Source organism: Fundulus heteroclitus, chromosome 19, assembly GCF_011125445.2.
Source record: "Fundulus heteroclitus isolate FHET01 chromosome 19, MU-UCD_Fhet_4.1, whole genome shotgun sequence".
Classification (NCBI taxonomy): domain Eukaryota; kingdom Metazoa; phylum Chordata; class Actinopteri; order Cyprinodontiformes; family Fundulidae; genus Fundulus; species Fundulus heteroclitus.
In genome coordinates, this window is record NC_046379.1 from 28,907,148 (window position 1) to 28,932,885 (window position 25,738).

The window sequence follows — 25,738 nt, forward strand, 5'->3', positions numbered from 1 at the left end:
ACCTGGTATGTACAGGAAATGTGTGATGAGTGCAAGTGTGTGTACAGTGTCTTTTCTCATGTGTAATTATGAGCGTTTGCATGTGAGGCCATCGGGGTGGGAACTTGTGAATGTGACCGGGGGCCTGTGTTTATGTGCTTGTCGTTTTGTCAGGTTGGGATTTGGGTTTGCTTTCTCCTGGAACATTTTAGGTCTCCATTAAGTGTAGAGCCCCCCCGACCCCATGCCGGCTGCTTCGTGGGGCCTGAGCTCCTTGGCTCTGTCGGGGCCCTGCTGAGGGGCGGTGTGCCCTTGGGCCTCTGGGTCCATGGCTGGATCTGCTGTGGCACAGCAGCCAGCTACGCCAGAGGCAACCCCCCCCCCCCCCCCCAACTGATAGTGTATGTTAGATACAGTGTGTGACAACAACCTATTTGGTAACTATAGACCAGTTTAAAGCTTTCTGTAAATATTACGTTTTTAGTAATTGATTGATGCTAGCCATACGCTTTTAGGATTTGTAAATGATTGGTTATTCTTTGTTTGCTTGCATTGCATAAGTCTTACATCTTTAAATAACGGCAACCTAAATACTTTTAAAATAATGCGTGTTTTATCCCAAGCATAGGCATGACCTTCCTTCACTGTTTAATTTAAAACGTGCACATTCCTAAAAGCAACTATACAGATAGATAGATAGAAGTTTATAACAGATTTCAAAATTTTGCTTTTTATTGATGGGTCTCATTTTCGTCATTAAAAATGAGCTTTTTACGTTAATTTCTTTGAATTGTGTCAATATGTGCAGCAGGAAACAGTTGTGCAAGATGCTGATTGTTTAGTGTCAACGATAGCTGCCGGCTAACATGAGGTGTAAATCTGGAGACAGCAGGCAGTAGCAATTCAATAAAACTTGCGGGTGAATGTGAAAGCAGAGTGGACACCGAGGTCAGCTCCTTCCTACGGTTGGATTTTTTTTTTTGAAAGAACCGGTTGGATACTCGCAGCTCTGCTCGCGACCAATCGGAAGTGAGTATTTTTCGCGCTGGTCGGTCCCGGAGTTTGAGTTTCCCGCAAGCTTTTTTTACTCGTCTTGAATGAAATGATTCGCTTTCCAGGATGAATGCGACCTATTTCCCCCTTTAACCAGAGCAGAGGACATTCAACAGGTAAACACGGGGAAGCAGCCTTTTATGACATTGTCAAGCCGAAGATGTTTGCGATGATGAGTTTTTTTAAGGGGGCATTAGTTCAGGCCGGGCTTCCATTTTAGCAAGCCGGCTAACGATGCTAACGTAGGGTGTGCAGTTTGGCTTGGCTTCTATGGGACGCTTGTTAGCTTTGGCTAGCACTGTTAGCTTTCTTTGAACAAGCTGTCATGGCGCCTTTAGTTTAAGCATATCTCTGAAACAATTGCTAAACAGCTCAAACACATTAACCCGCTCGCTGTAGCAACTTGTATTTTTTTGTCAAGCAGTTGTTTGAGCCTCCTTCCTTATAAGTTATTTCCATGTAGCATGTTGGAGACGGCTTTGTCTATTTGCTGGAGTCCGGCGTAATGGCTGACTATTGATGCAGAGATGCGGCTAAACGGGGGATTTCTCCGTTGCTTGAATCCATTGGATTCCCAGCATCGGTCCATTCTCTCCAGGTTATAGTCGGAGCCTCGTTCTCGCATGACATGATGGCCGAAGTTGCTGCTTCTTGCTAGCCGGTAAAAAGCGGGTGTTTTGACGTCGGGTATCGCATGTTAGCCGCGCATACACTTAAGGTTACGGTATTCGTTCCCTTTTTTTATTATTATTTTCCTGTCGACTTGTTGAAACGCATCGAGTTTCAGCAATTATCTGGACCCCCGGTCGCTTGGCTCCAGCTTGTCAGCTGCCTCACTTTCCGCGGCTTTTCCAGCGGTCGTGAGCGGCGACTGTACGCCAGCCTCTCGCTGCGCTTTCTGCCGACCACAGGGGAGGGAGGCTTCCCTCTGCCTGGCCGCAGCATGCAGCTAGCATCGTAGCCGGTCTTCTTCCAGCAGAAACTCCATCACGTCTTGGTGAGCGACTTTCCGACCACACAGCCTTCGTTTGATCTCGTTTATGCTGGATATGACCCCATATAAATCGATGTAAATCTCGTTAATTATGTTTTTTCCACCCTATATAATTTTATTTAAATAATATATTTTATTTTACATCATGAAATACTGTTCCTTTAGATCTGTACCAATTCACTTTATTGTAAAATGTCCAAAATGAGGCGATTCAGCTACTGGTGGAGGGGACTGTGTGGCCTCATAACACTCTCAAGAGGCCCTAAACTAAATTGAATTTGGGGCCCCTCCAGGCAGCACAGTGCCGCCGGCCTCCCTTTTATATAACCCTCGCTTGATCATTTTTGTGTCCAGAATTTTCCCATATTATTGCAGATAAGAGACACAGCAGCGCATGAAATCAGATGCACGTCTGGCTATTAAGATGTTCTTGACTGTGATCAGTACAAAAACTACTAAGTTTCACAAGTAAAGTCGGGAAAAACACTTTTAGTGTTTTTGAAAAGTCGTCTTTCACCTTGAATCTGTTGGCATGTTTCCCACTTGGGTGCAGCCACATAAACCCTTTCCAGCCACTGGCTCTGCACGGTCAAAGGGAGAGGCTGATGCAGCGCCTTAACGCTTGCATTTCATAGCAAGGACCACCCAATTTGTCATCCTCACACTATCACGGTGTGCGTTATTAGGACGGCGCAGAAATGGTGGGAATGCAGTTTTAAAGGTCATGTCCCCGTGGTCGTGAAAAGACACTTTAAATGCAAAGGAGATATTCAGCCTGTTTTTCTTGCTTTGCGCTCCGTGCAGCGGGCGCTAGCACCTGACGTAGATGTTGCCCAACATGCTAAAGGTTGCGGACTGTGTTGGAAGCAACGTTCCAGTTTCCCAATACGTTGCAGCGCTGTTCTTAAGCACAAGTTTTTAATTTTTTTTTTTATTTGACTCAAGTCAGAGGCAAAATGCCTAATAATCACATCAGTCCCTTCACATTATTTATTGAATAAATAAATAGCGTTTCAGAGAAAGTGCTCTAGTTAAACAAGTTTTTTTTTCTTCCTGTTAAAGGGGAGTTTTCCTCTCCACTGTCGCTTCATGCTTGCTCAGTATGAGGGATTGCTGCAAAGCCGTAGACAATGCAGACGACTGTCCACTGTGGCTCTACGCTTTTTCTGGAGGAGTGAATGCTGCTTGGAGAGACTTGATGCAATCTGCTGGGTTTCCTTAGGTGAATCGACGCTATATGAATAAACTTGAAATCTAATTCTCTAAATCTGAGCTCAGTAGGTAACCCTGGATGCTCGATTAAAAATCAAACAGGATAGAGCTCCAGGCCCTTGGTTACGACTGTTGTCGCTGAAGTTCAAAAGTGCGTAAAGATGAAATGTGATTCCCTTTTGATCATCTAAACTGTTTCTAGAAGGCAAAGCCAGCAATGAGTCAATTAAGAGTGATTTATTTTTTGGGGGGGGGGGGGTCTTCCATTTCAAAGGTGACCTGCCAATCATCCGTCAATATCTGATCAAATTAGCCGCGTGCGATCTCAGATTATTAACTGGTGCACATGTGTTTTCCTCCTGCAGCTCAGTGAGCCTGGACAGGTTAGATGGGATGGACGGCATCGGGAGCTCCCTGCCTGCGATGCCAGAACCAGCCAATCCGATCAGCATGAAGCAGCCGCCCGAGTCCTTGAGCATCCGCAAGGGCCGGGGGGACCTGGGCGGCGGCGGCCCCGCTCTGCTGATGGATAAAGCCGCCGCGCAGCTCGCCGCTACACTACAGGACGGCGTCCTCCAGAAAATGGCCGGCCAAAATCACAACAACCACAGCCACGAGAAGCTGAAAGACCTCACCTCCCTGGTGCTGAACGGCGACCAAGACACGCTGCCCAAGCTTTGTACCCCAGAGCCGCCCATGCTGAAAGGCGACGAAGCCCCGGCTACTAACGACGCCCACGGGGACATCTGCACGCCGCACGCTGAACCCGAGCTGAAGGCCACGATACCCCTGGTGGTGGATCAGCCCGTGTTCGAGCCGTCCTGCGCAGACGGGACCGGCCTGGTCACCGCCACCGAAGGTGCTTTGCCCGGACCTGAAGAAAGACAAGAAGGGAAGAAGAGGAGGGGGAGGCCTAACAAACCCAAGCCCACTATAAACTGTAGCTCCTCCGTCCTGGACGTGGAGCCGCTCGAGCACGCAGAGGTTGTTGAAGAATCGGAAGCAGAAAATGAGGTTTCACTTCTTTTTGTCTTTTTTTTATTAGTTAAAAGGTACAACGACAGCACTGTGAAGTGTGCTCTGTTGCACACTTAAGGTTTTAAGAACAGGTGTCCTAAAGTTCCACTCATATATTTATGCTTAAAATCTTTTTTTTTTAAACTTTTTCTTTCTTTTCCCCCCAGTTTAATCAGTAAAAATACAAATCCCCACCTAAGAGGATATGTATATAAATATTGAAAAGACGAATCAAGAGGGGCTGGAGACATGCAGAGGCAGTTTGATGCGTACAAAACAATTTGCTAGATACAGTTTCTGAGTCAGGTGACATCTTTATTCAGGCTGGCGGCAAGTGTTGCTGTGATGATAATCAAGGCCTTTAAAAACAGGAGATTAAAAGGCTGCAGGCTTATTGCAGAATTAAATGTTTTATTATCACCAAAAAAGCCTCAGATCTCATCAGATGTGTTACGTTCGCCCTGAATAGCGTAACGAATCAATGTCTGCCAGCCGTTGCTAGTGGATGAGCAGGGCAGCTTTCTTCTCTATCTGTAAATGGCCCAAATGAGCAAAAGAGAAGCAAAACAAAGCAGCGTACACAGTGGTCATAGAGTTCAGCAATTAATTAGTTTCTGTAGCTCAGGTTCTGTTTTTCCTTCACTGATCACGTCTTTTTTTTTTTTTTTTTCCCTCCTCTTCAGCCTACAGCCGTGTCAGAGCCGATGGAGCCGATCAGAGAGGAGCGCCCTGCGCGTTTCTCTGTCGGGGATTTGGTTTGGACGAAGGTGTCGGGGTACCCGTGGTGGCCTTGCATGGTGACCACAGACCCAGAACTCAACAGCCACTTCAAACCCAAACAGAAAGGTGAGAACCAGAAACGCTTGTTTATTGATCACAGAAAGCAGTGACCCGTTCAGTCCTCGGTGCTGTTCCTACCCTGATGATGATGATGATGATGTTCGTGTCTGTAGCCTCCAACAGCAGGTTAGGCCTCCTCTACCACATACAGTACTTTGGTGATGCTCCAGAGAGAGGCTTCGTCTTTGAGAAGAACATGGTGTCCTTTACTGGGGAGGAGCAGTACCTTGAGCTCAGCCAGAGAAGCAAAGTACCAGCCACCAGTTCTGCCCATAGGAAGGTAAGTTAGCTTCTTAGACACGGTTTCCCCTAAACATCCTCCCACATCCAAGCACTTTTCAAGAAATATTCTGCTAGTTTTAGTTCGTTTGTTTCCAAACTGAAGGAAAAATGGCGCATTCTGCATAATTGTTGTCTTATAGTTTTTATTTTAGTCTTCATCCGAAAGGAAAATACAGCTAGACCTTCTCATGAGGAAGTACAAGGGTTTTAAACCCTTCAGTAGGACTGATGGTTAGAAGAATGTCCCCAGACGGCATGTCATGTTTGTCTCGCTTGCAGAGGGCTCCCTCCGTGCCTCGCAACCTCCAGGTTCAGTGGAACATGGGTGTCATTCAGGCCAAAGAAGCCCTCAGCATGTCGCCGGACAAGCGCCTCGACAACTTCGGCTTCATCTACGACGGCGACGGGCCTCACCTGAACCCGCTCATCCTGGAGAAGTTGAAGCCAGACCCCAGCAGCGATGCGCACCGGGAGACCGAATCCAGGCTCGGCCAAGACGTCTCGTCCTCGTCGGTGAGTTCTCCCACCGGTCCTCGGCTGCTGAAACGTCTCTCTATGCGCACAGGTTGAATCTAGGGATGCCGTCTACATCCAGCTGTGGCGAAGGTTTAGTGTCAGAGTTGGAAGGAAATGAAACGCATTTGGAAAATGCTAAGAGCTGTTAGAAATGGAGTTGGTTTTACTTTTAACAGGTAACAAAACGTATCAAATGGTTAATTAGATCTATTTTCTTTGCAGAATCCCCTAGCCTTTCCTCCAGATGCACAAACTGAACCGTTTGAACCTCAGAAGAAAAAGAGAAGGCCAAAGATGGCTCAGCGTCCTGCCAAGCTAGGAAGGAGACAGAAAGCCTCTTCAGTCAGCGGGGCTCTGGACCCCACGAGGAGGAGGAAAGTTAAGCCACTTTCTTCCACAGATGACTCAGAAGACGTCTCGCCTCAGGGTTCTGTTCCAGGTTAGTTGAAAAGACCAACCCTTTAGTGGCGCATGATTGTGTTGTGGTAGGAAAAGGAGGCAGGGTTTTACAATTCTGGTTTATTTTTTAACGAATAAGGGAGACGAGCACCAAAGAAGAGGCCTAAAAGACCACGAACAGACTCTGCGGCAGACAAGGATCCACAGCCCAAAAAGAGACGTAGAACTGCCAAGAATCCTGAAAAACAGGTCTGTTAACGGGATAAAGTTGCACCTCTGCTGTGAACACTTTCCACAGAGCTTAGATGAAGTAGAAGAGACTAAAGTCTTGTTGTTTAACACCGTCACACTCACGCAAAGTTTCCTTCTCCAGGCCTCGGTTTCCGACGAGACGAACAAAAAGCGGAGAAGAAAGAAGAAAACCGACACAAAAGATGTGAAAGAAGCAAGAAAACGGACAAAGAAGTCAAAAGGTTCTTTTTATTATTTGATCACCCAACCTGCTTTTCTTTTTCTTAAAACATCAGCTTGCTGTCTTACCCGCTCAAGACTTTTGCTTTGAAATAATCATAGCAACTTTCTTGAACTGAAACAGACGAGCAGAGCGTGGAGAAGCCAAAGCGCCGACGGAGAAGAAAACAGGATGGGGAGAACCAGGCCGCAGCCTCCAAGGCCAAGAAGAGAAGGTCCTCTCCCTGTCCCGACACCGAGGTCAGTCAGTGTGACGTAGGTTACATAGAAACTTTGCTTCTCCTTAATGCTTTTGGTTATTTTTAGGTATTTTTTTTTTACAATAGTAAAAGTGTTTTTTTTTTGTTTTTTTTATATATATTTTTATTGGAGCAAAAAGAGGAAATAAAAAGCAAAACAGAGCCATATATATACATATATACATACAAGCATACATATGAAAATATATCTTCACATATATGTACATACATGATGCGCCTCCCGCTTTGATCCCACACAGATCTATACAGTTAGTACAATACTAACGAAGCATCGCACCAAAGTATAAATTCCAAAGTTACAATACAGCAGTTTCAGCCCCCTTTTTTTTTTTTCACAACAAGAAAGAAAAAAATAAAAAAATAAAAAGGAACACCCCCCCGCCCCCCCCTCTCAGCTCAAAGTTCACCTGATGGAAAATAAGATATGTTAATGTGTCATTCATCAGATAAGCAAACCCCTAATCATAAAGTAACAAGATACAATGGCAGGCACCTTCAGTTGGGCAAAACTTCTAAATTTGAAAAATAGGAAAGAAAACATTGCCACTTTTGGTAAAACTTCTGTGTGGACCCTCGAAGGGTATATTTAATTTTCTCAAGCTTCAGAAAAAACATCATGTCCTTCACCCAGAGGGATATTGAAGGACATTTATCAGACTTCCAGTGTAGAAGTAAAGTTCGCCTTGCCAGTAAAGATGTAAAGGCAACAACCTCCCTTTGAGCAGAACTTAGAACTAAAGTAGGATTGAGAATACCAAATATAGCAACTAATGGACAAGGTTGCAAATTTACTTTCAAGACAGAGGACATAATTGAGAAGTAGTTAAACCAAAAATTATATAATTTGGGACAAAAAAAGAACATGTGGCCCAGATTGCATGGGGAGCCTTTGCATTTATCACATATATCCACGACATCCGGGTAGAGCTGAGAAAGCCTAGATTTCGACAGATGAATCCTATGTACAACTTTAAACTGGATCAAACTAAGACGAGCACAGGATGAGGAAGAATGAATTCTGTTAATAGCATCATCCCAAGTATTTTGTGTCAAGTGGCTTCCCAACTCTTTATTCCATGCATCTCTAAGCTTGAAATTAGAATCCACTCTTAAATTTAAAATAAAACTATAAATCCTTGAAATCGTGCCTTTTTGGATCGGATTATACGCAATAATTTTTTCCCAGGGCTGTTCAGGAGGTATAGAAGGGAAATTTGGGAAACATTTGGAGGCAAAGTTTCGAACTTGTAGATAACGAAATAGATGCGTACCCGGTAAACTATATTTGGAGGATAAATTTGCAAAGCTATCAAATACTCCTGATGTGTAGAGGCTTCTTATTTGTTTTAAACCCCTATCATACCAGACTGAAAATGATGGGTCGAAAAGGGATGGAGGAAACAAATGATTGTTAATTAAGGGACATAAAGAGGAGGCACCAGCAAACTTAAAACACCTTCTAAATTGAGACCAGATTTTCAGTGTATTAAAGACAACTTGATTATTAGTAAATAAAGAGGGTTTTATAGGTAATGAAGAAAAAATTAGACCGGATAATGAAGACCCAACACACGAAGATAGTTCCAATTTGCACCAGGGAGAACTGGACGATTTGAGCCAATAACAAATTTTCTGTATATGAGCAGACCAATAATATGCCTGAAAATCCGGCAATGAGAGTCCGCCACTAAGTTTACATCTTTGTAATAATGTTTTACGAACTCGAGGAGGCTTCCCATTCCAAATAAAGCCACTAATCAATCTATTCATGGAGTCAAAAAAGATTTTTGGCATAAAAAGAGGAATAGATTGAAATAGAAAAAGAAATTTTGGTAAAACATTCATCTTGATTACATTAATCTTGCCCAAAAGGGAAAGAGGAAGATTGCGCCAACTCCGGAAATCAGATGCAATTTTTGTAATAAGAGGCGAGAAGTTAGCAGCAGCAAGGCCAGATAGAGAACGTGTCACATTTATACCAAGATATCTGAATCCAGTGAGACTGAACCTGAAGGGGAAATCAGATTGTTGAAGACCACAAGCAGTAGTGTTAATGGGAAAGCATTCACTCTTATCCAAATTCAATTTGTAGCCTGAAAAGGAGCTGAAATTACTTAGAATACGCAAGACAGCGGGGACAGAAATAGCGGGGTTGGATACATATAGCAGCAGATCGTCTGCATATAAGGATAATTTATATTCCATCCCATTCCGAAAGATCCCACTAAATGAGGGGGATGCACGCAATGCGATAGACAGAGGCTCAATTGCAATGATAAAGAGTAACGGCGACAACGGACAGCCTTGACGTGTTCCCCGCCCGAGAGAAAAATAATCTGAATATATATCATTAGTATGAACACTGGCCTTGGGAGATGCATAAAGTAGACGAATCCACGAGACGAATCTATCACCGAATCCGAACCTCTTCAAAACCGCAAACAAGTATTCCCACTCAACCCTGTCAAAGGCTTTTTCAGCATCGAGGGAGATGACCATTTCGGGCACATCTGAAGACTGCTTTGAATAAATGACATTGAAGAGGGTGCGCGTATTAAAAAATAATTGACGCCCTTTGACGAAGCCATTCTGCTCTTCAGATATGATCAAAGGAAGGACCTTTTCCAAACGAAAAGCAATCAACTTAGCTAACACCTTTACATCTGCATTTAACAAGGACAATGGTCTGTAAGAACCACAAAGAGTTGGGTCCTTGTCCTTCTTGTGAAGTAAAGTTATAATAGCCTGCGTTAATGTCGGAGGCAAAGTCTTACGTTCTAAGGATTCGTTAAACATAGCCAGTAACAGTGGTGCCAATTTTTCGATGAACTTTCTATAAAATTCGATGGGAAACCCATCCGGGCCAGGGGCTTTGTTTGACTGCAGCGCTTTTATTGAATTTGTTACTTCCACTAGGCTGAGTGAGGAGTCCATGCTCTTGGCGGTGTCCATATCAATAACAGGAATAGGAATGCTTTGAAAAAATTCTTCCATTTTATTATTATTTGTAGGAAATTCTGATGAATATAAAGAAGAGTAAAATAATTTAAAAGTGTCATTAATTTCAGTGAGGTTGGTTGTAATTACCTGTTGGGTATTTTGAATACTAGGTATTATACGGGAATTGACCTGGCGCCGTAACTGATGAGCCAATAAACGGCCCGCCTTATCACCATATTCATAATAAGAACCTTTACTGTGTAAAAGTAAGCGTTCAGCTTGTTTAGTAGATATTAAGTCAATCTCTGATTGAACACCAATACGCTCTTTAAATAGTTCTGGTGAGGGACTTACGGCATATTTTTGATCGATATTAGCGATGGCTGTGGTCAGTTCAGTAAGCCTTGAGTTATGTCTTTTATTAGACAAAGATGTGTAGTAAATTACTTGTCCTCTGAGGTAGGACTTAAGTGTTTCCCATAACAATGAATGAGAAGTGGAATCATTCTTATTAAACACCAGAAACTCATCAATTGCATTAGAGATAAAATCACAAAATTCTTTGTCTGCTAATAAAAGAGAGTTAAACCGCCACAAGGGTCGGCTATGTTTGTAGGAAGTTAACTGAATATCTAATAATAATGGGGCATGGTCTGATATAATTATACTTAAGTAATCTGAAAAAAACTACACATGAATTGAGAGCCGGGTCGATGAAAAAATAATCAATTCTAGAATAAGAGTGATGCACCTTAGAAAAAAAAGAAAATTTCTTACTTGTTGGATTTCGAGATCTCCACGGGTCAATAAAACCACTCTGCCTCATGAAATCAGAAAATGCTTGAGCCATTAGGGATTTAGTTAGTTTAGGGGGGTTGGATCGGTCTAACTCTGGATCAATGACACAATTTAAGTCACCCCCTAAAATTAGCAAATGAGAATCCAGAAACGGAATACTGCTCAATAATCTATTTGCAAATTCAGCATCATCAATGCTTGGAGCATATATGTTTACCAGAAGAACCTTTTTCTGCATTAATGTTCCAGCAACTATCACGTATCTGCCATATTTATCAGCAATAACATCGGTGGGTGAGAATTGTACTGTTTTGCTAATCAAAATAGCTACTCCTCTTGATTTGGAATTAAAATCTGAATGAAAAACTTGATTCATCCCAGAACAACGTAACCTATTGTGATCCTTAATGCGAAGATGGGTCTCCTGTAAAAACACCACTGAAGGTTTTAACCGCTTCAGATGGGAAAAAACTTTAGATCTTTTAACAGGGTGACCCATGCCCTTGATATTCCAGCTAATGAAGCGAAGCGATGAGCCTGATCCTGCCATATCGGGGTCTACAGTAGTATTAACCATTTAAAGAGATAAAAGTAAGAATAACCATAAAGAGCTGAGAAGACCCCCCCCCCCCCCCCCCCCCCCCCCACACCCACACCCCATACCCAAAAGGAACCCATAACAAAACCACACCCAAAGTCTCCATAAAAAGACAAAAAAAAGCAGAACATTGGAGACAGCAGTGTAATACCCGGCAATTGTTCACAATAAAACGTGAACCCGGAGATACAGCAGAGCGAACAGATATGGAAGTGTATCTAACCAAAACTGGCTAATAACCCCCGCCAACCTCCAAAACAGAATACTAATATGTGCATTATCATGCCATTATAATTGCTTTTATTAAATCAAAACAAGATTGAGAACTGCAAAATCTCAATGTAATGGGGAAAAATACAGCATAACAATAAACAGTACCACTGAACACAAGCCTTCTTGATTATTTTAACTGAATGAAATACAAACATATCCTTAATATCCGAGTGATGTGAATAAACCTCGACTCTGACTCAGAATTAAGAACTGTAAATTCACCCAAACATAATCTATGGCCAAGGCTCATTAAGAGCAAATAGGGCTCAATCAGAAATCAAAGTCTGAGCGTATTTCTTTGCGTCCTCGGCTGCGGTAAACTCCTTTATTACTCCATTGTGCGTAATGCGCAGCCGCGCTGGGTAGAAGAGACCGTACCTGATCCCTTCGATGCCATGAAGTAGCTGTTTCACCTCATTGAAAGCCGCTCGAGCCCGGGCGACCTTGGCAGTGTGATCTGGAAAGATCGATATAGTCCCCGCACCTACTCTGATCCGCTGGCGCTCCCTCGCACGACGTAAAATGTCTAGACAGTCACTGTAGTAATGAAGCCTGCATACAATTACCCGAGGACGTTCACCTGGTTTGGGCTTGGGTTGAAACGAGCGATGAGACCGGTCCACCAGCGGTTCCTTTTCCAGCCCGAGCGCTTCCTTCAGTAACGCAGCCACAGCAGTAGGTGAGCAGGAGTCGCCGCCCTCCTCCACGCCGATGATCCTGATATTGTTGCGGCGCGATCTTGACTCCAAGTTCTCACACTTATCTTCCAACATGATAACCTTAGCTGTAAGCTGCTCTAGAGTGGTTTTCATACCGATAATGTCATCAGAGCAACCCGTGAGTGCCTCCTCCACGTCCCCCACCGTAGCCGTTAGCTTAACCAGCTTAGCATCAGTAGCAGCATAGTCACTTGCTAGCTGCGTCTTCACGGCTTGTACCTCCGCTTTAATGGATGACAGCGCATCACCAAGGACCTCTTGAAGCTCTTTTTTAATAATGCCGGCAATGTCTTCTTTCAGAGAGGACAGTAATTCGAGCTTTAGGGAATCGGCGTTCAGGTCTGTCAGAGTCTGAGCAGTTGCGCCGCATGGATCTGGCGGCAGAGGAGATGAGGCCTGTCAGCAGGACTTTAGCTGCGTCTGAATAGTACGAGATTTTCCCCTTCCTGACATTGCCACTCGATGCGAAAATATGAAAACAGGACCGGAAAGCAAAAAAGCAACTACCAAAGACTTGATTTTCAATGAAAAGCACGGTTGAATACGAATTGTAAACAAAATTGGCAGGAGCTATCGCCACTCACGTTCTACTCCATTAACCGCTCAACAGCGCCCCCCTGTAAAAGTGTTTTTGTCCGTCTCCAGCATAGACAGCTTTTCCTACTGTGTGTCCAACCGGGCATAAAGTCATTTTATTCAGAACTGGCATGACTTTTTTAAAAGCTTGTCAGAATTAATTTTGATAGTTTTAAAAGCAACTTAGTGTACGATTCTGAATACATAAAAAGTTCTATATTTTTGTGCAACTCTACATTATATAGAGTGAAATATTGCAAGTCTAGAATGAAAACCCAAAGTTGTGAGTCTCTGGACAGATTCACATTAATTCTTTGACCCCCTCCACAAAAGGGCGTTGCTGAAGAAGCTGTTCTGTATCCAAGCGTATTCATGGGAAGTTGACAGGGATAGCTGTAGCCTTGAGAAGGTTTAAGGAATTTGGGGGTTCTTCACTAGGAGTGGACTGAGGCTGGAGTCAGAGCCTCAACAATCTACACATGTTGTCATTGCAGTGAAATGTCTCCTCTGCATGTAACCCATCCCTTTGGGGAGCAGTGGGTGCCACTGTGCGGCGCCCGGGGGGCATTCTGGGGTTAAGGGTCTTGGTCAGAGAGCCAGAGTGGCGGTCTAGTTGAACCCACAAGCACATTGCTCTACCCACCACTCCCTGATGGAAAGAGGAAACCTCGCTGGTTTTGATCCTGCGACCGCCAGATTACTACTGTCTCCTTACTGTCAGCTATCTGATCGGTGTGGACACTACGAGTGTCACTTTCCTCGTCCAGAACTACTCCTGTCAGAAGCATCTTACCGGGGCAGAGGAGCAAAAGAACTGGACTGGTTCTCAGTGGTCCACTGTTCAGATGGAAGTTTGCTTTTTATTAGGAAATCCAGGTCCTAGAGTCTGGAGGGAGAGCAGCGAGGAGCAGAACCCATGTTACTCTGAGTCCAGCGTGATGTGGTTGGTCCGTGGTTGTGTGATGGTTTAGGTTGGTCCGATGTGTTTTCTGAGGTCAACTCAGCCGCTGGTGAAACCACGGTGGTACCGGGCTTGGTTGGCCAATGAACTGGCTAGACCTCAGCCTCTGAGAGAATCTGTGGAGTGTTGTCAAGAGTAGGATGAGACACCAGAACCAACAAGGCAGCCTGGGCTTCCTGAACATCTCCGCAGAACCAGAGACGGACCTGGTTTCATGCAGGCAGATGTCCAACTAAGTATAAAGAAACGGACCGACTGGTCAGAGGCCTGACGCTTACAATATTCTTTTATTGATCTTATGTAATATTCAGATTTTCTGTGACTGACCTTTGGGTTTTCATTGTCTCCTAGCCAGAATCCTCAAATTTAACAAACATAAAGGCTTAATATATTTCACTCCTAACATCTCCATAAATTAGAAAATGTTTTCCCATTAGGCTCAAATATACCTTTTTGAAAATAAACACCTTATTAAGACAATATTTCTGAACAAAATTTTATTTTTATTACTGCTCTGATTTAATATTCTGATCTGAAATGACTGGGAGCAGAATATCATCTTAAGAGAAATCCCAGCTTGAAAACAGCAGTTTCTGTGTAATTAATCGATTTAATTGTTTCACTCAGTGATGAAGTTGCTGCAAGAAACGAGTTGGTCAATAATTTATTGAAGATGACTAATCAGTGTCACTTTCTGAAGCCAGTGGCCACAAATGATATTCATGTGCAGTACCTGCATTTAATTAATTTTAGTCCAAGCTTTAGAGATCTTCTTATCTTGGATGTGCCATACCTGCTGGGCTGCAGGCGGCTCGCCACCATCCCCTTTAACGTCGTCTGCTTGTTGTTTTTTTTTTTTTTTTTTGCAGGGTTCTGCAAGCGAAGAACGTCCTGATTCTCCAAGCGACAGCCTCGACGGCATAAAGAAAGGCGAACGGAAGAAAGAGTCCGTCTGCCAGGTAGGTCTTTAAAACTTCCTCCCCGGTTATTCTAGGATCAGACCTTAGCTCTGAGTGGAAGCAGCGAACAGGTAGCACGCTTTGCTCTGCGTCTTTCCTCCAGATCTGCGAGGTGGCTGGCGAGGACCTGGTATCCTGCGAGGGTCAGTGTTGCGGCATGTTTCACCTGCACTGCCTTGGTCTGACCCTGAAACCAGACGACAAGCTCCTCTGCAAGGAGTGTAACACAGGTGTGTAGCTGACGAACACGCCGGAGTGCCTACCTGTTCTGGAAGCGTCTTGATGTCCTCACGTTTGGGCTCACATTGAATGCGGCGCGAGTTGCGGTCCTGATCCGGTTCCCGGTTTTCTGCAAACCCAAACTGCTTCGAGGCCAGCCGCGGCTCCGGTTGTGGAAATGGTGCTGGCGAGAACAGCAGTTCACGTCGTCCGTTCTGTTGCTACGCCTCATAAATGGTTAAAAGCAGCCATGCTTCGCATTTTTAGAGCAAATCTCGTTATCCGTATGCATAAATATCCCATTTCATCCTCCAACAGCCCCTCTGCACTGCTGTTTTATGAAATTTTTATTCAGGTTTGGAAGAGATCGGCAAAAACACAAATAAAAACACAAACACTGTTTCTGTTAGGATAATAGTGCCCATATTTATTATTCCCCACAGAATACAGCAACACAAAACAGCAAGCACTTCTTAAACACTATTTCTGCTAGGATAACTATGTCCTTCATTATTCCCCACAGAATATAGCAAAGTAGCAAGCATCAAAGCCGACAAGCTTTCAAACAGGCTTGATGTTCAACAGGTTGCTTACCATGGCTCAAAACTGGGAAGTCGGTCAGTTCGGTTAGAGCGACAGTCTCCCTTTTTATGTACTTACAAAGGGCCAGGTGTGGAGGAAGAATGGCCATTTCTCCCTCCACAGCCGCCCTGTTTCCCAAAACATGTTTCCAAAACAGAAACCGTTCCCAGCATCTCAGCAGTGTGTGAAACGAAACATGAGCGCAATCGATGTGAGAAATAAAATAAGATCCCATATTTAGAGCGCAAATCAGTGTGTGAAGCACAATATAATTCTAGTTTCACATAAAATCAGTCTTTCCCGCAACACGTTCAGTTCCCACCACAAGTTAAACAAGTTATGCTTAGTTTTATGTGAGAAACAAAATAACAGGCAAAACTCAGAGCATGTATGTTGCTCTTAGTTTTATGTGAACTCAAAAACAAGTACCAGTTCTTTCCATAATATAAGTAAAACAAGTTATATAAGCGATAAAAACAAGCTAAACAAGTTATATAACTGACCAGTTTTTTCCAAATTACATTGTCAAAGAGCAAAAATAATTCTTTAATATATCAACTGCAAAAACGGAACTAAAAATAAGTAATATTTTCTTAAAGTGAGTGAATTTGTCCTTGTTTTGAGCAGGTAAATAAGATGATCTGCCAATGGAATAAGATTTTTGCACTTAAAATAGGAACAACTTCCATCTTATTTCAAGTGCAGGATCTCTAATTATCTTATTTTAGGGGTCAGAATACTCATTCCATTGGCAGATAATCTTATTTATCTGCTCAAATCTAGGACACAAAGACACATTTTGAGAGCATTTTACTTGTTTTTAGATCCGTTTTTGCAGTGTGCTTCCTCGTGTTTCTGTGTCACCGTTTTTTTACTCTGGTCAGGCTAGCTAGCTAAGCTGGTGACACAGTGATTTTATTCTGAAATCCACCAGAACTTTATCCTGCCGAGCGCGCAACGTTTCCTGTATGAGAATCAGGAGCTTGATCCGTTGACCGCTGCGGCGTCCGCTCAAACTTCCTTCTTGCAGAATTCTTTGCAGCGCTGCACGGCCTCGGTAATCGGACCCGCAACCGCACCTGATGTGAGTGGACACATTTAATTATCGCCACCACCGTATTCATGTGAGCCCGGGGTTAAGGGTTCTTCATGTCTGGATGGGAAAGGGGACAAACTAGTACCTTTATAGAAAGTGAATTCTATTTCCAGACTTTATTATCTTGTCTGTCGCTCTTTGTCCCTCCAGGGATTTCTACACCCAGTCATTAGTTTTTCCTTCCTTTCCTCCATCCATTCATCTATTTTCTACCTTCCATCCATCCTTTCATTCGTTTTTCCTCCCTTTCCTGCCCTCTGGTCAGTTTGTCCAGTCCTCCTCTTGTCCAGTCCTCCACCCGTCCCTCCAGTGTCTCTGATCCCTTTACCTTGTTGAATGATGGTCGGTGATGACAGCCGAGGAGCCGTCTCCAGCATGAAGCTTCTGCTTTGCCTCCCCAGGGCTCCACTCGTGTTTCATCTGCAAGCAGTCTGAGGCCGAGCTCCGTCGCTGCCACGTCCCTCACTGTGGCAAGTTTTACCACGAAGGCTGCGTCCGCCTCAACCCCCTCACAGTGTTCGACAACAAGGGCTTCCGCTGCCCGCTTCACACCTGCCTCAGCTGCCACTATGGCTCCCGCACCAAGCACAAGGCCACCAAGGGTGAGGCTCGCAAGGGATTAGGCCGTCGGATCTGAACGTGAAAAACAACGAGGCTGCTGCAACCCGTCTCCTCCCTCGCTCTCTTTGTTGTGCAGGCCGGCTGATGCGCTGCCTCCGATGCCCCGTGGCGTACCACGTGGGCGACCTGTGCGTCGCTGCCGGAAGCGAGACGATCACAAACGCGGCCATCATCTGCACCAACCACTTTAACGCCAAGAAGGGCTACAGCCACCACAGCCACGTCAACGTCAGCTGGTGCTTCGTCTGCTCCAAAGGTTTGAAACGCCACGCGTCCTCAGCAGGCGGGACGGCCGCTGACGGCTACGTCCTGCCTGCTTTCTGCTGCTAAAATCAGTTAGTCCAGCTTAAAACAACCAAATAAAAATGAGCTAAAGTTGGAAAGACACTTTACCTTGAATTAATTCGAATTTACAATTCTTTAAGATTTCATTTTTGGAAAATCTGGATTTTATTTTGCCAATACACTCATTGGGTTTCCATGAAGAGAACAGCATGTGATGCTGAATATGTGTTTAGGCAAATATATTGTCAAAATATTGTTAAGTAGAAACTTTTTTTTACCATAATACGAGGTACTTCATTTACTTATTTACTTTTTTTTTTAACTTAGTTTGAAGTTCACAAGTGCAGTGAAGCCTGTTCTTAGCTCAATGTGTAACACCACTAGCAGCAAATGTTTTGTTATATTTTCATTGTTTATAATGGCACGGCTGCCATCTTGTTTTACAATACTGTTTCACAACTTGTGTTTAGTTGCAATATGAATTCAGGTCAACTCCCTGACGAAATGCTTGACATAAAAGCAAGGTTTTAAAATAATTTCTTTAATTTCTTTTAATGAAACATAAAGGAGGAAAAAAATCGATTAATTGGATTTGGTATGATAAAATCGGAGATTTATTTTTTAATCCATATCGCCCAGCCCTAGCAGCAAGTATAACCAAAGACACATGTACCTGAACTGTGATCAGTCCTTTCTTTGTGTTTCACTGAGGAACATTTTGCTTTAGTGTTGGTGGTCATGAAGCTGTACCTGACACTGACTAAAAACACCTTCAAATCTTCTTCATCTAGCTGCTCTGACCAGGGCTTACTGCGCTAACACCCCAGCTAGCAGCTACAGTGAACCACCAGCCCAGGTTTTTTTTGTTACCCAGGATGCAGCTGTGCCTAGCTCCCTCCAGGTTCTGATCAGTCCTTCCATTACCGCCAGGATTATCCAAGTTTCAGGGGGAAACCCTGATAGATGAATATTTATCATTAAATATCAGTTATGGAATATAACAGCAGTATTAATATTGGCCCAAACTTTATCTCTGTGCTTCCTACTGTCCATAACTAATATATGTCCTGGTCAAGGCAAGGCGCTGTATCTTTAAGGAAGCTAAAACGACTTCATTTGCCTGCTTTGGCTCGTTCTTTTGGTTCTACTGACATTACGTCCTTTCTCTCAGCTGAACCTGTTCAACTGCAGCATGTTTCCTGCGGTTTAAGTAAAGACTGGATGTTTAGTCGTTCATCGTGTGAAACCTGCCTCTGCTCAGCTTTAATCAGGTGGGACCGTCTGCGTTTGCGTGTTTTGCAGGAGGACAGCTGCTGTGCTGCGAGTCTTGTCCCGCAGCCTTTCACCCCGACTGCCTGAACATCGCCATGCCCGACGGAAGCTGGTTCTGCAACGACTGCCGGGCCGGGAAGAAGCCAAAGTACCGAGACATCATATGGGTCAAGCTGGGCACCTACAGGTTTGTGAGACTGATGAACGTCGCCTGTTCTGATACATGCCGAGATTGAAGGAAATCAGCCCCGTTCTGGTCCTGGTTCCTGTTCAGGTGGTGGCCAGCAGAGATCCACCACCCCAAGAACGTCCCCACAAACATCCAGCACCTCAGGCACGAGATCGGAGAGTTCCCCGTGTTCTTCTTTGGCTCCAAGGATTACTTCTGGACCCACCAGGGCAGAGTGTTTCCCTACATGGAGGGTGACAGAGGTAGCAAATACCAGAAGAACGGAATAGGCAGAGTCTTCAAGAACGGTAAATATCTGCAATTTAGACCAGTTCCAATGTTTTAGCCTCCGGTCTTTGCTTTAAATCTTTTTAAAAACTGGTTCTAAGGGTTCTAGATCTCATTGTGTGGGGTTTTCAGTAGATTAGCTTAAATAAAGTGTGCCTGACGTGTGGTTCTGTTGTTTGGTCTCCAGCGCTGTTGGAGGCCGAGGCTCGATTTAAGGAGATCAAGATCAAAAGAGAAGCCAAGGAGGCTCAGGAGAACAGCCGCAAACCGCCGCCTTACAAGTTCATCAAGGTGAGAGAAGTGTGAGCGAGCGCCGCGTTCGCCTCCATCTCCACCCTGATGCCGGCGGGAAGTTTAAAAACGGCCCGTCGATCACGTTTATTAGCTTTGGCTTTGTTTTCGCTCGCAGGTCAACAGACCTTTCGGCAAGGTCCAGGTCTACACCGCAGACGTCTCAGAGATCCCCAAGTGCAACTGCAAGCCCACAGACGAGCGCCCGTGCGGCTTCGAGTCGGAGTGCCTGAACCGCATGCTGCAGTACGAGTGCCACCCCCAGGTGTGTCCCAGCGGGGAGCGCTGCTGTAACCAGGACTTCACCAAGCGCCTTTACCCAGACACCAAGATCATCAAGACCCCCGGCAAGGGCTGGGGCCTGATCGCCCTCAGAGACATCAAGAAGGTGAGGAGCTGGAGATGTGCTGAAACGGCGCAGAGCACACGTCTGCCAGCTGTTTTATTCATCCATGTGGATTGTAAGGCCTTTTCTGGAACACCTTGATTGTATTTTTGCCTCTTTTTGCTCCCAGTTGTAGAAATGACTTTGATTTCCAACACAGTGCTTTGCTAAAGTGTTCCCACCCCTCATACTATTTGGCTTTATAGTTATGATCTTCAGCATAGGACTGAAATATATTGAAAAAAAGAATATCATTAAAATAAAAAATCATATTGATCAATATCGATAATTATCAACAAATTCAAAATATATATGTTAAGTGCAGCCCTGGCCACTTAATGCTGTTGCTTAGCAACCTATTTGTAGATACAGAACACACAAACACTGAATTCAAACTCAACCCTTGTGCTCTCTGAGCTCTTTGAAGGGGCGGAGCTTAGTTCCTGAGTCTGCGTTGTGATTGGTTGGGAGGATGTAATGACTGTGGCTAGAATGTAAAAGTAATGAATATTGTTATTCTATTGAACTTTTTATTGACCTTTTTTCCTATCATCGATATACGTCTATCGATAGATATATATCATTATTGAATTATCGTCCAGCCCTACTTCAGCGGTCGTCTTTTGTTCAGACAAAACAAACCAACCTCCAGGCAGAGATTCTGCGCTAAACAAAATCAGAGACTTCCCGAGTTTTCATTAGAGGAATCAAATCTGGTCACCTTACAGTTGAGCACAGCGGTGATCACATATAAGGCGCACCATCAGTTTTTGAGAGAACGTAAGGATTTTAAGTGCGCCTTATAATCTGAGAAATACGGCAGTCGGTATAAATAAAGGTTGCTGTTTTCTAAATAACAGCCTGTGTGTTTTTTTTTTTTCATCTTTTAACAGGGCGAGTTTGTGAATGAGTACATCGGAGAGCTGATCGATGAGGAGGAGTGCAGGGCGAGGATCAAGTACGCCCACGAGAACAACATCACCGACTTCTACATGCTCACCATCGATAAGGTGAGCGCTCTGACCCACGCCTGAGCCGTGTTCTGAAGGCCGTGGCTTCTGATGCAGCGGCGCCGAGCTAACCCGCCGTTTGCCTCTGCTTGGCCTTGAAGGACCGCATCATAGACGCAGGCCCCAAAGGGAACTACTCTCGCTTCATGAACCACAGCTGTCAGCCCAACTGTGAGACCCAGAAGTGGACGGTGAACGGAGACACGCGCGTGGGCCTGTTTGCGGTCTGCGACATACCAGCAGGTGAGAGCGGCTCCGGGCCGAACGCAGGTCTGATCCCAGCTCTGTCACCCCCCCCCCATCTCACAGCAGCTGCTTTCATCTTCTCCCAACCCAGGGACAGAACTAACCTTCAACTACAACCTGGACTGCCTCGGCAACGAGAAGACCATCTGCCGCTGCGGCGCTCCCAACTGCAGCGGCTTCCTGGGGGACCGGCCCAAGGTGAGCCCTGACCCTCCGTTAGATGGAGACGTGTTCTCCTGGATTCCTTCCACCTCCCAACCGTGTGCGGCTTTGTTCTGCCGCCTCGCTAGAACACCTCCTGTGAAGTAGATAGTCTGTGCTTGTCGTGTGATCTGGGGGAAAGGTTCAGTGGGTTACAGGCAGCAGGTCCTGGTTGAAGCCGCGCCGTCTGGCCGCTCTCCGTCACGTTAAACGATGTCTGCGCTCCTCCTGGCAGAACTCCAACGGCCACGCCGAGCCCAAGGGGAAGAGCTCCAAGAGGAGGTACAGGAGGAGGAAAAGCGAGGGGAAGAAGAAGTCCGAGGACGAGTGTTTCCGCTGCGGAGACGGAGGGCAGCTGGTGCTCTGTGACAAGAAGACCTGCACCAAGGCGTATCACCTGTCCTGCCTGAACCTCACCAAAAGACCCTTCGGTGAGCCCCGCGAGAAACCCCCTCCTCTTCCTCTAGAATCACTCACAGTGGAACCGACAAATGACAATGTTTAGGTTGTTTGGCAGATTTGCAGCTATGTTCAGATATTTCTGCTTTTATGGGTTACAATGAAAAAAAGGCAGGGACTACAACTGGATAAATGTTCCTTGATTTACCACTTTAATAACTCAGGATTTAAATTACATGCCAGATTAACTTCCCTCCTTGAAATGTATTGAGACGGCATTAATCTGTTCCAGTACAGTCCTGTGGCGCCTAGCAGAGTTTTTGTTTAGAGCCAATGTTGAAAGTCACACGAGGGGAAAAAAAGAGGTTCCAGAATTTCACCACAAGTCTAAAAAGCCCCGTCTGCATGATCCAGACCCAATTCACCTGAAATGAACCTGATGTGCTTTAAATTGCACTCTTTTATTTTATAGAACCTCCATACAGTCTGTGGGCACCCTGAGAACCACTACTGCCACCTAGTGGCCAGTCCAGTCCGCAGGAACCATTTGCCTTCACTGGTTCTCTGACTAGTTTAGCTAAGCTGTGGCCCCGCCCAGACGCGGCCGTTCTCCGGTCCTGTCGGTCCTGATGCTGAGCCTGTGACCAGTCTGGGATCTGGAGCAGAGGTCAATCTGCACCCAGCATGGTGGTGGCAGCGTGATGCTGTGGGGATTAAGGAGTTCAGACTCTCCACCAAAAGATGTGAATCAGAAATTGGCCGTTATAACGAACAGGAGGAATATAAAACCCCACATACATCACTTTGTTTAGAGAATATGTCTGAAAAGGGCCATGAAGAAGTAAAAGGAATGCAGTCAGAGCCCTTTAGTCCCTAAAGAGACTTCCTGTTTCCTGTTGGTATGAGTTCACGGTCCTCAGGTTAATATATCCACATCAGCTAGATTTACTGAGTAATGCCACTCTTCTGTGGTTTCTCAGGAGTTTGCTGTTAGGTTCTGACCCGTGCTGCCTTGGTTTGGTTTACTTTAGTCCAGTCCGACGTACCGTGAGACGTTGACGGCCAAATGTTTCCTTTTTAACTGGACCAAACGCTGACCTGTGCGTTCTCTGCCGCCCGTCGCCCACAGGCCGCTGGGACTGCCCCTGGCATCACTGCGACGTCTGCGGCAAAAACTCAGAGGCCTTCTGCCAGCTCTGCCCCAACTCCTTCTGCAAGGCTCACCAGGAGGGGGCGCTGCGGCCCTGGCCCCCGACGGGAGAGCCCTGCTGCACCGAGCACGACGACGCCGAGGGCCCCGCCAACCAGGCCCGCTGCGAGACCAACCCGGCAGCCGCCGCCGCCACCGGCCGCCCTAAGGGCTGCAGGAAGGCGGAGGGAGCGGAGAGCAGGAGCAAAGGCTCCAAGAGGAAAGCCCCGGAGGCCTGAAGCCACCACAGAGAGCCCACAGGCCAGAGGAGAGCAACACAGCAGCATGACGGCGCAGAGAGCGAGGCGCTGCATGCATGGATCATCAGGGAGCGGTGCTGGCCTCTCACACGCTTAGCATTGACCTTTAGCTTCTATTTTACTTTTCCTTTCTACCATGTACCGTCGTCAGGTGTTCTTGTACTAGTCGCACTGAGCTGAGCGCCTGTGGCAAAGCACCAATCAGCAGAGCCGGAGCGGCCGCCCCAAACTCCGGACACTTCCGCTCCTCCGTGGTAGAGCTGAGCCGCCGCCGCTCCTAGTTCCATATTATCTTCTGTTTATATCCCATACCAAAACTGATTACTGTAATAGTGTAAGACGTCAGGCAGGATGCCAGTGGCTAGTGTTTTTTTTTTTAGATGTACTATAAACGTGGAAGCGGAGCCACCAGGACACTATGAACTTCCTGTGGACTTCCTCCTGTAGCTGTAGAGCATGTGTAAATGTAGACGGCTCTTTATTTTACCACCTGTTGCTTTGTTTTAGCTCAGTTTTTGTTTTTTTTTATTTTTATTTTTTAGCTATTGTTTTATTAGCAGCACTGGGGGGAGGGGCATCCCTTCCAGAATAGCAGGGATTACGCAGCAGAATGATTTAAAATAAGACAAGTGGTGTTAAACCGGTCTGAAAGCACAACACTACAGGGAGGTCCAGTAAGGGATGCTCGGAGCCTCCGCTAGAACCCACAGCGCGTTTCAAAACGAGGTACCGAGCATTTCTGTTCACCGGCGGCCCAAGATCCAACGTGGTCAGGGTTAGGCTGATTCACTGAACCTCAGGAGGCCCCGGGCCCAGACGTCCTCTCTGATTGCTGTTGAATAGAAAAACACTGGCCCTCAGGCCGGCGCCGCTTACCATGGAGTCGGACCAGACCAGGGGAATGACTGGGTTCTGCCTCCTGAGCCGCCAGGCGTGCCGCGTCATGGCCGGCGCCTTTACGCCCTGGACCCGACGCGGAGCAGCGCGGGGTTGGCCGGGCGTTTTTAACGGACCCACTCTCTCTGAACCGTTTCCAGCCTGAAGGTGAAAGAAGTTCAGATGTGAAGCAGCGAGGGAACCAAAGCTGTCCCCGCCTAAGTGAAATAAAACTAGTCCCTGTACAAATCTGGTGGGGTACTTTTTTACATTAACGTATTTCCACCTGAGGTTTAATGTTTTTTTTTTTTTTTTTTTTTTTTTTTTCCAATCTTGAAACGGCCCTGGTCCGATTGGACTGAGGCTCCATGCGCTCAGAACTTTGAATCTTTGTAACGCAGCGTTTGATGAGCTTTAGTATCCATCCAGGTTTGATGACATGGTGCTCCTGTCTTACCTACCTCCGCTAGTTAACGCCAGCGTCCGTGGTGCCGCGGACCTGAGGGGGGGGGGGGGCTGTTCCACTCAATAACAGCATCAGAACCAATCATGGAGCAGAACCTTTCAGCTGCTTCAGGATGTGGAAGCAGCTGCTTTTTTTTGGGTTCCCTCTCCCTTCCTGTACAGAGCGAAGTGGAGCGGGTTCTGACCCGTTGCTGATTGGACGCCTTCAAGCCACTGTCTCACATCCCAAAGTGCACATCGTTCCAGTCAGTCTCTCCCCCAGTACCGAAGAATCCTGCTGAGGTGGTGTTGTCTTTTTTTTTTTTTTTTTTTTTTTTCCTTGTTTTTTCTCCCTAGGTGCTTCCCAGATTTAAAAGGATGCCTTTTTGAAATAACTGCACCTTTTTCTTGTATTTATTTTTTTTTCACCTTATCAGGCAAACAGGGACTGATCCACTGGTGCAGAACATCTAACCCTTTTCAGGTCCATTTATCCTAACCTTGAGTTGACTGAATGGAGTCCAGCCAGTTGTTTTATTGCAAGCACTGTAATTCCCTGTAGAGTTGGTGGATGTATGTGTGTGCGTGTGTGTGCGTGCGTGTGTGTGTGTTTCATACTATAACTACTGTCATAGCAAACCAGAGACTAATATGTACATAATGTATAAGTGGTAATAGTGATTCATCTATTGTAAATATCATGCAATTTCTTGACCTTTTTTTTTAATGCAGTGCTGAAACACTTATGCAGGATAAAATGTTAGTGAGTCATGCAATAAAGTGATGGAACCATTCCCCTCTGCCTCGGTTATTTCATGCATGAATCATAACCTCACTCTGGATATTTGTTTTGTCATTAAAACTAAAGTTCTATCTATCTATCTCTCTCTCTATCTATCTATATATATATATATATCTATATATATATATATATCTATATATATATCTATATATATATATATATCTATATATATATATATCTATATATATATATATCTATATATATATATATCTATATATATATATATATATATATATAGATATATATAGATATATAG

The 25,738-nt window shown here is 45.2% G+C and overlaps 1 protein-coding gene across 3 annotated transcripts; it reads left to right on the forward strand.

Annotated features, from left to right (window-relative positions):
* Positions 1 to 949: 949 nt before the first annotated feature.
* Positions 950 to 23,974, forward strand: nsd2 (nuclear receptor binding SET domain protein 2). 3 transcript variants are annotated; one of them, XM_021323298.2, is made up of 22 exons: positions 950 to 1,148; positions 3,604 to 4,252; positions 4,939 to 5,101; positions 5,209 to 5,375; positions 5,657 to 5,890; positions 6,116 to 6,332; positions 6,432 to 6,541; positions 6,666 to 6,765; positions 6,888 to 7,018; positions 14,758 to 14,847; positions 14,951 to 15,077; positions 17,146 to 17,346; positions 17,442 to 17,621; positions 18,953 to 19,109; positions 19,197 to 19,399; positions 19,567 to 19,670; positions 19,789 to 20,058; positions 20,949 to 21,065; positions 21,167 to 21,308; positions 21,403 to 21,509; positions 21,748 to 21,943; positions 23,041 to 23,974. In XM_021323298.2, exons 2-22 carry the CDS (start codon positions 3,632 to 3,634, stop codon positions 23,337 to 23,339), a joined length of 3,936 nt encoding a protein of 1,311 aa, XP_021178973.2. In that variant the 5' UTR covers positions 950 to 1,148; positions 3,604 to 3,631; the 3' UTR covers positions 23,340 to 23,974. The 3 variants fall into 3 exon arrangements, with proteins under 3 accessions (XP_021178973.2, XP_012731340.2, XP_021178974.2); XM_012875886.3 differs by having other exon boundaries at positions 952 to 1,148; positions 6,888 to 7,003; XM_021323299.2 differs by lacking the exon at positions 950 to 1,148 and adding an exon at positions 1,559 to 2,029.
* Positions 23,975 to 25,738: the final 1,764 nt, after the last annotated feature.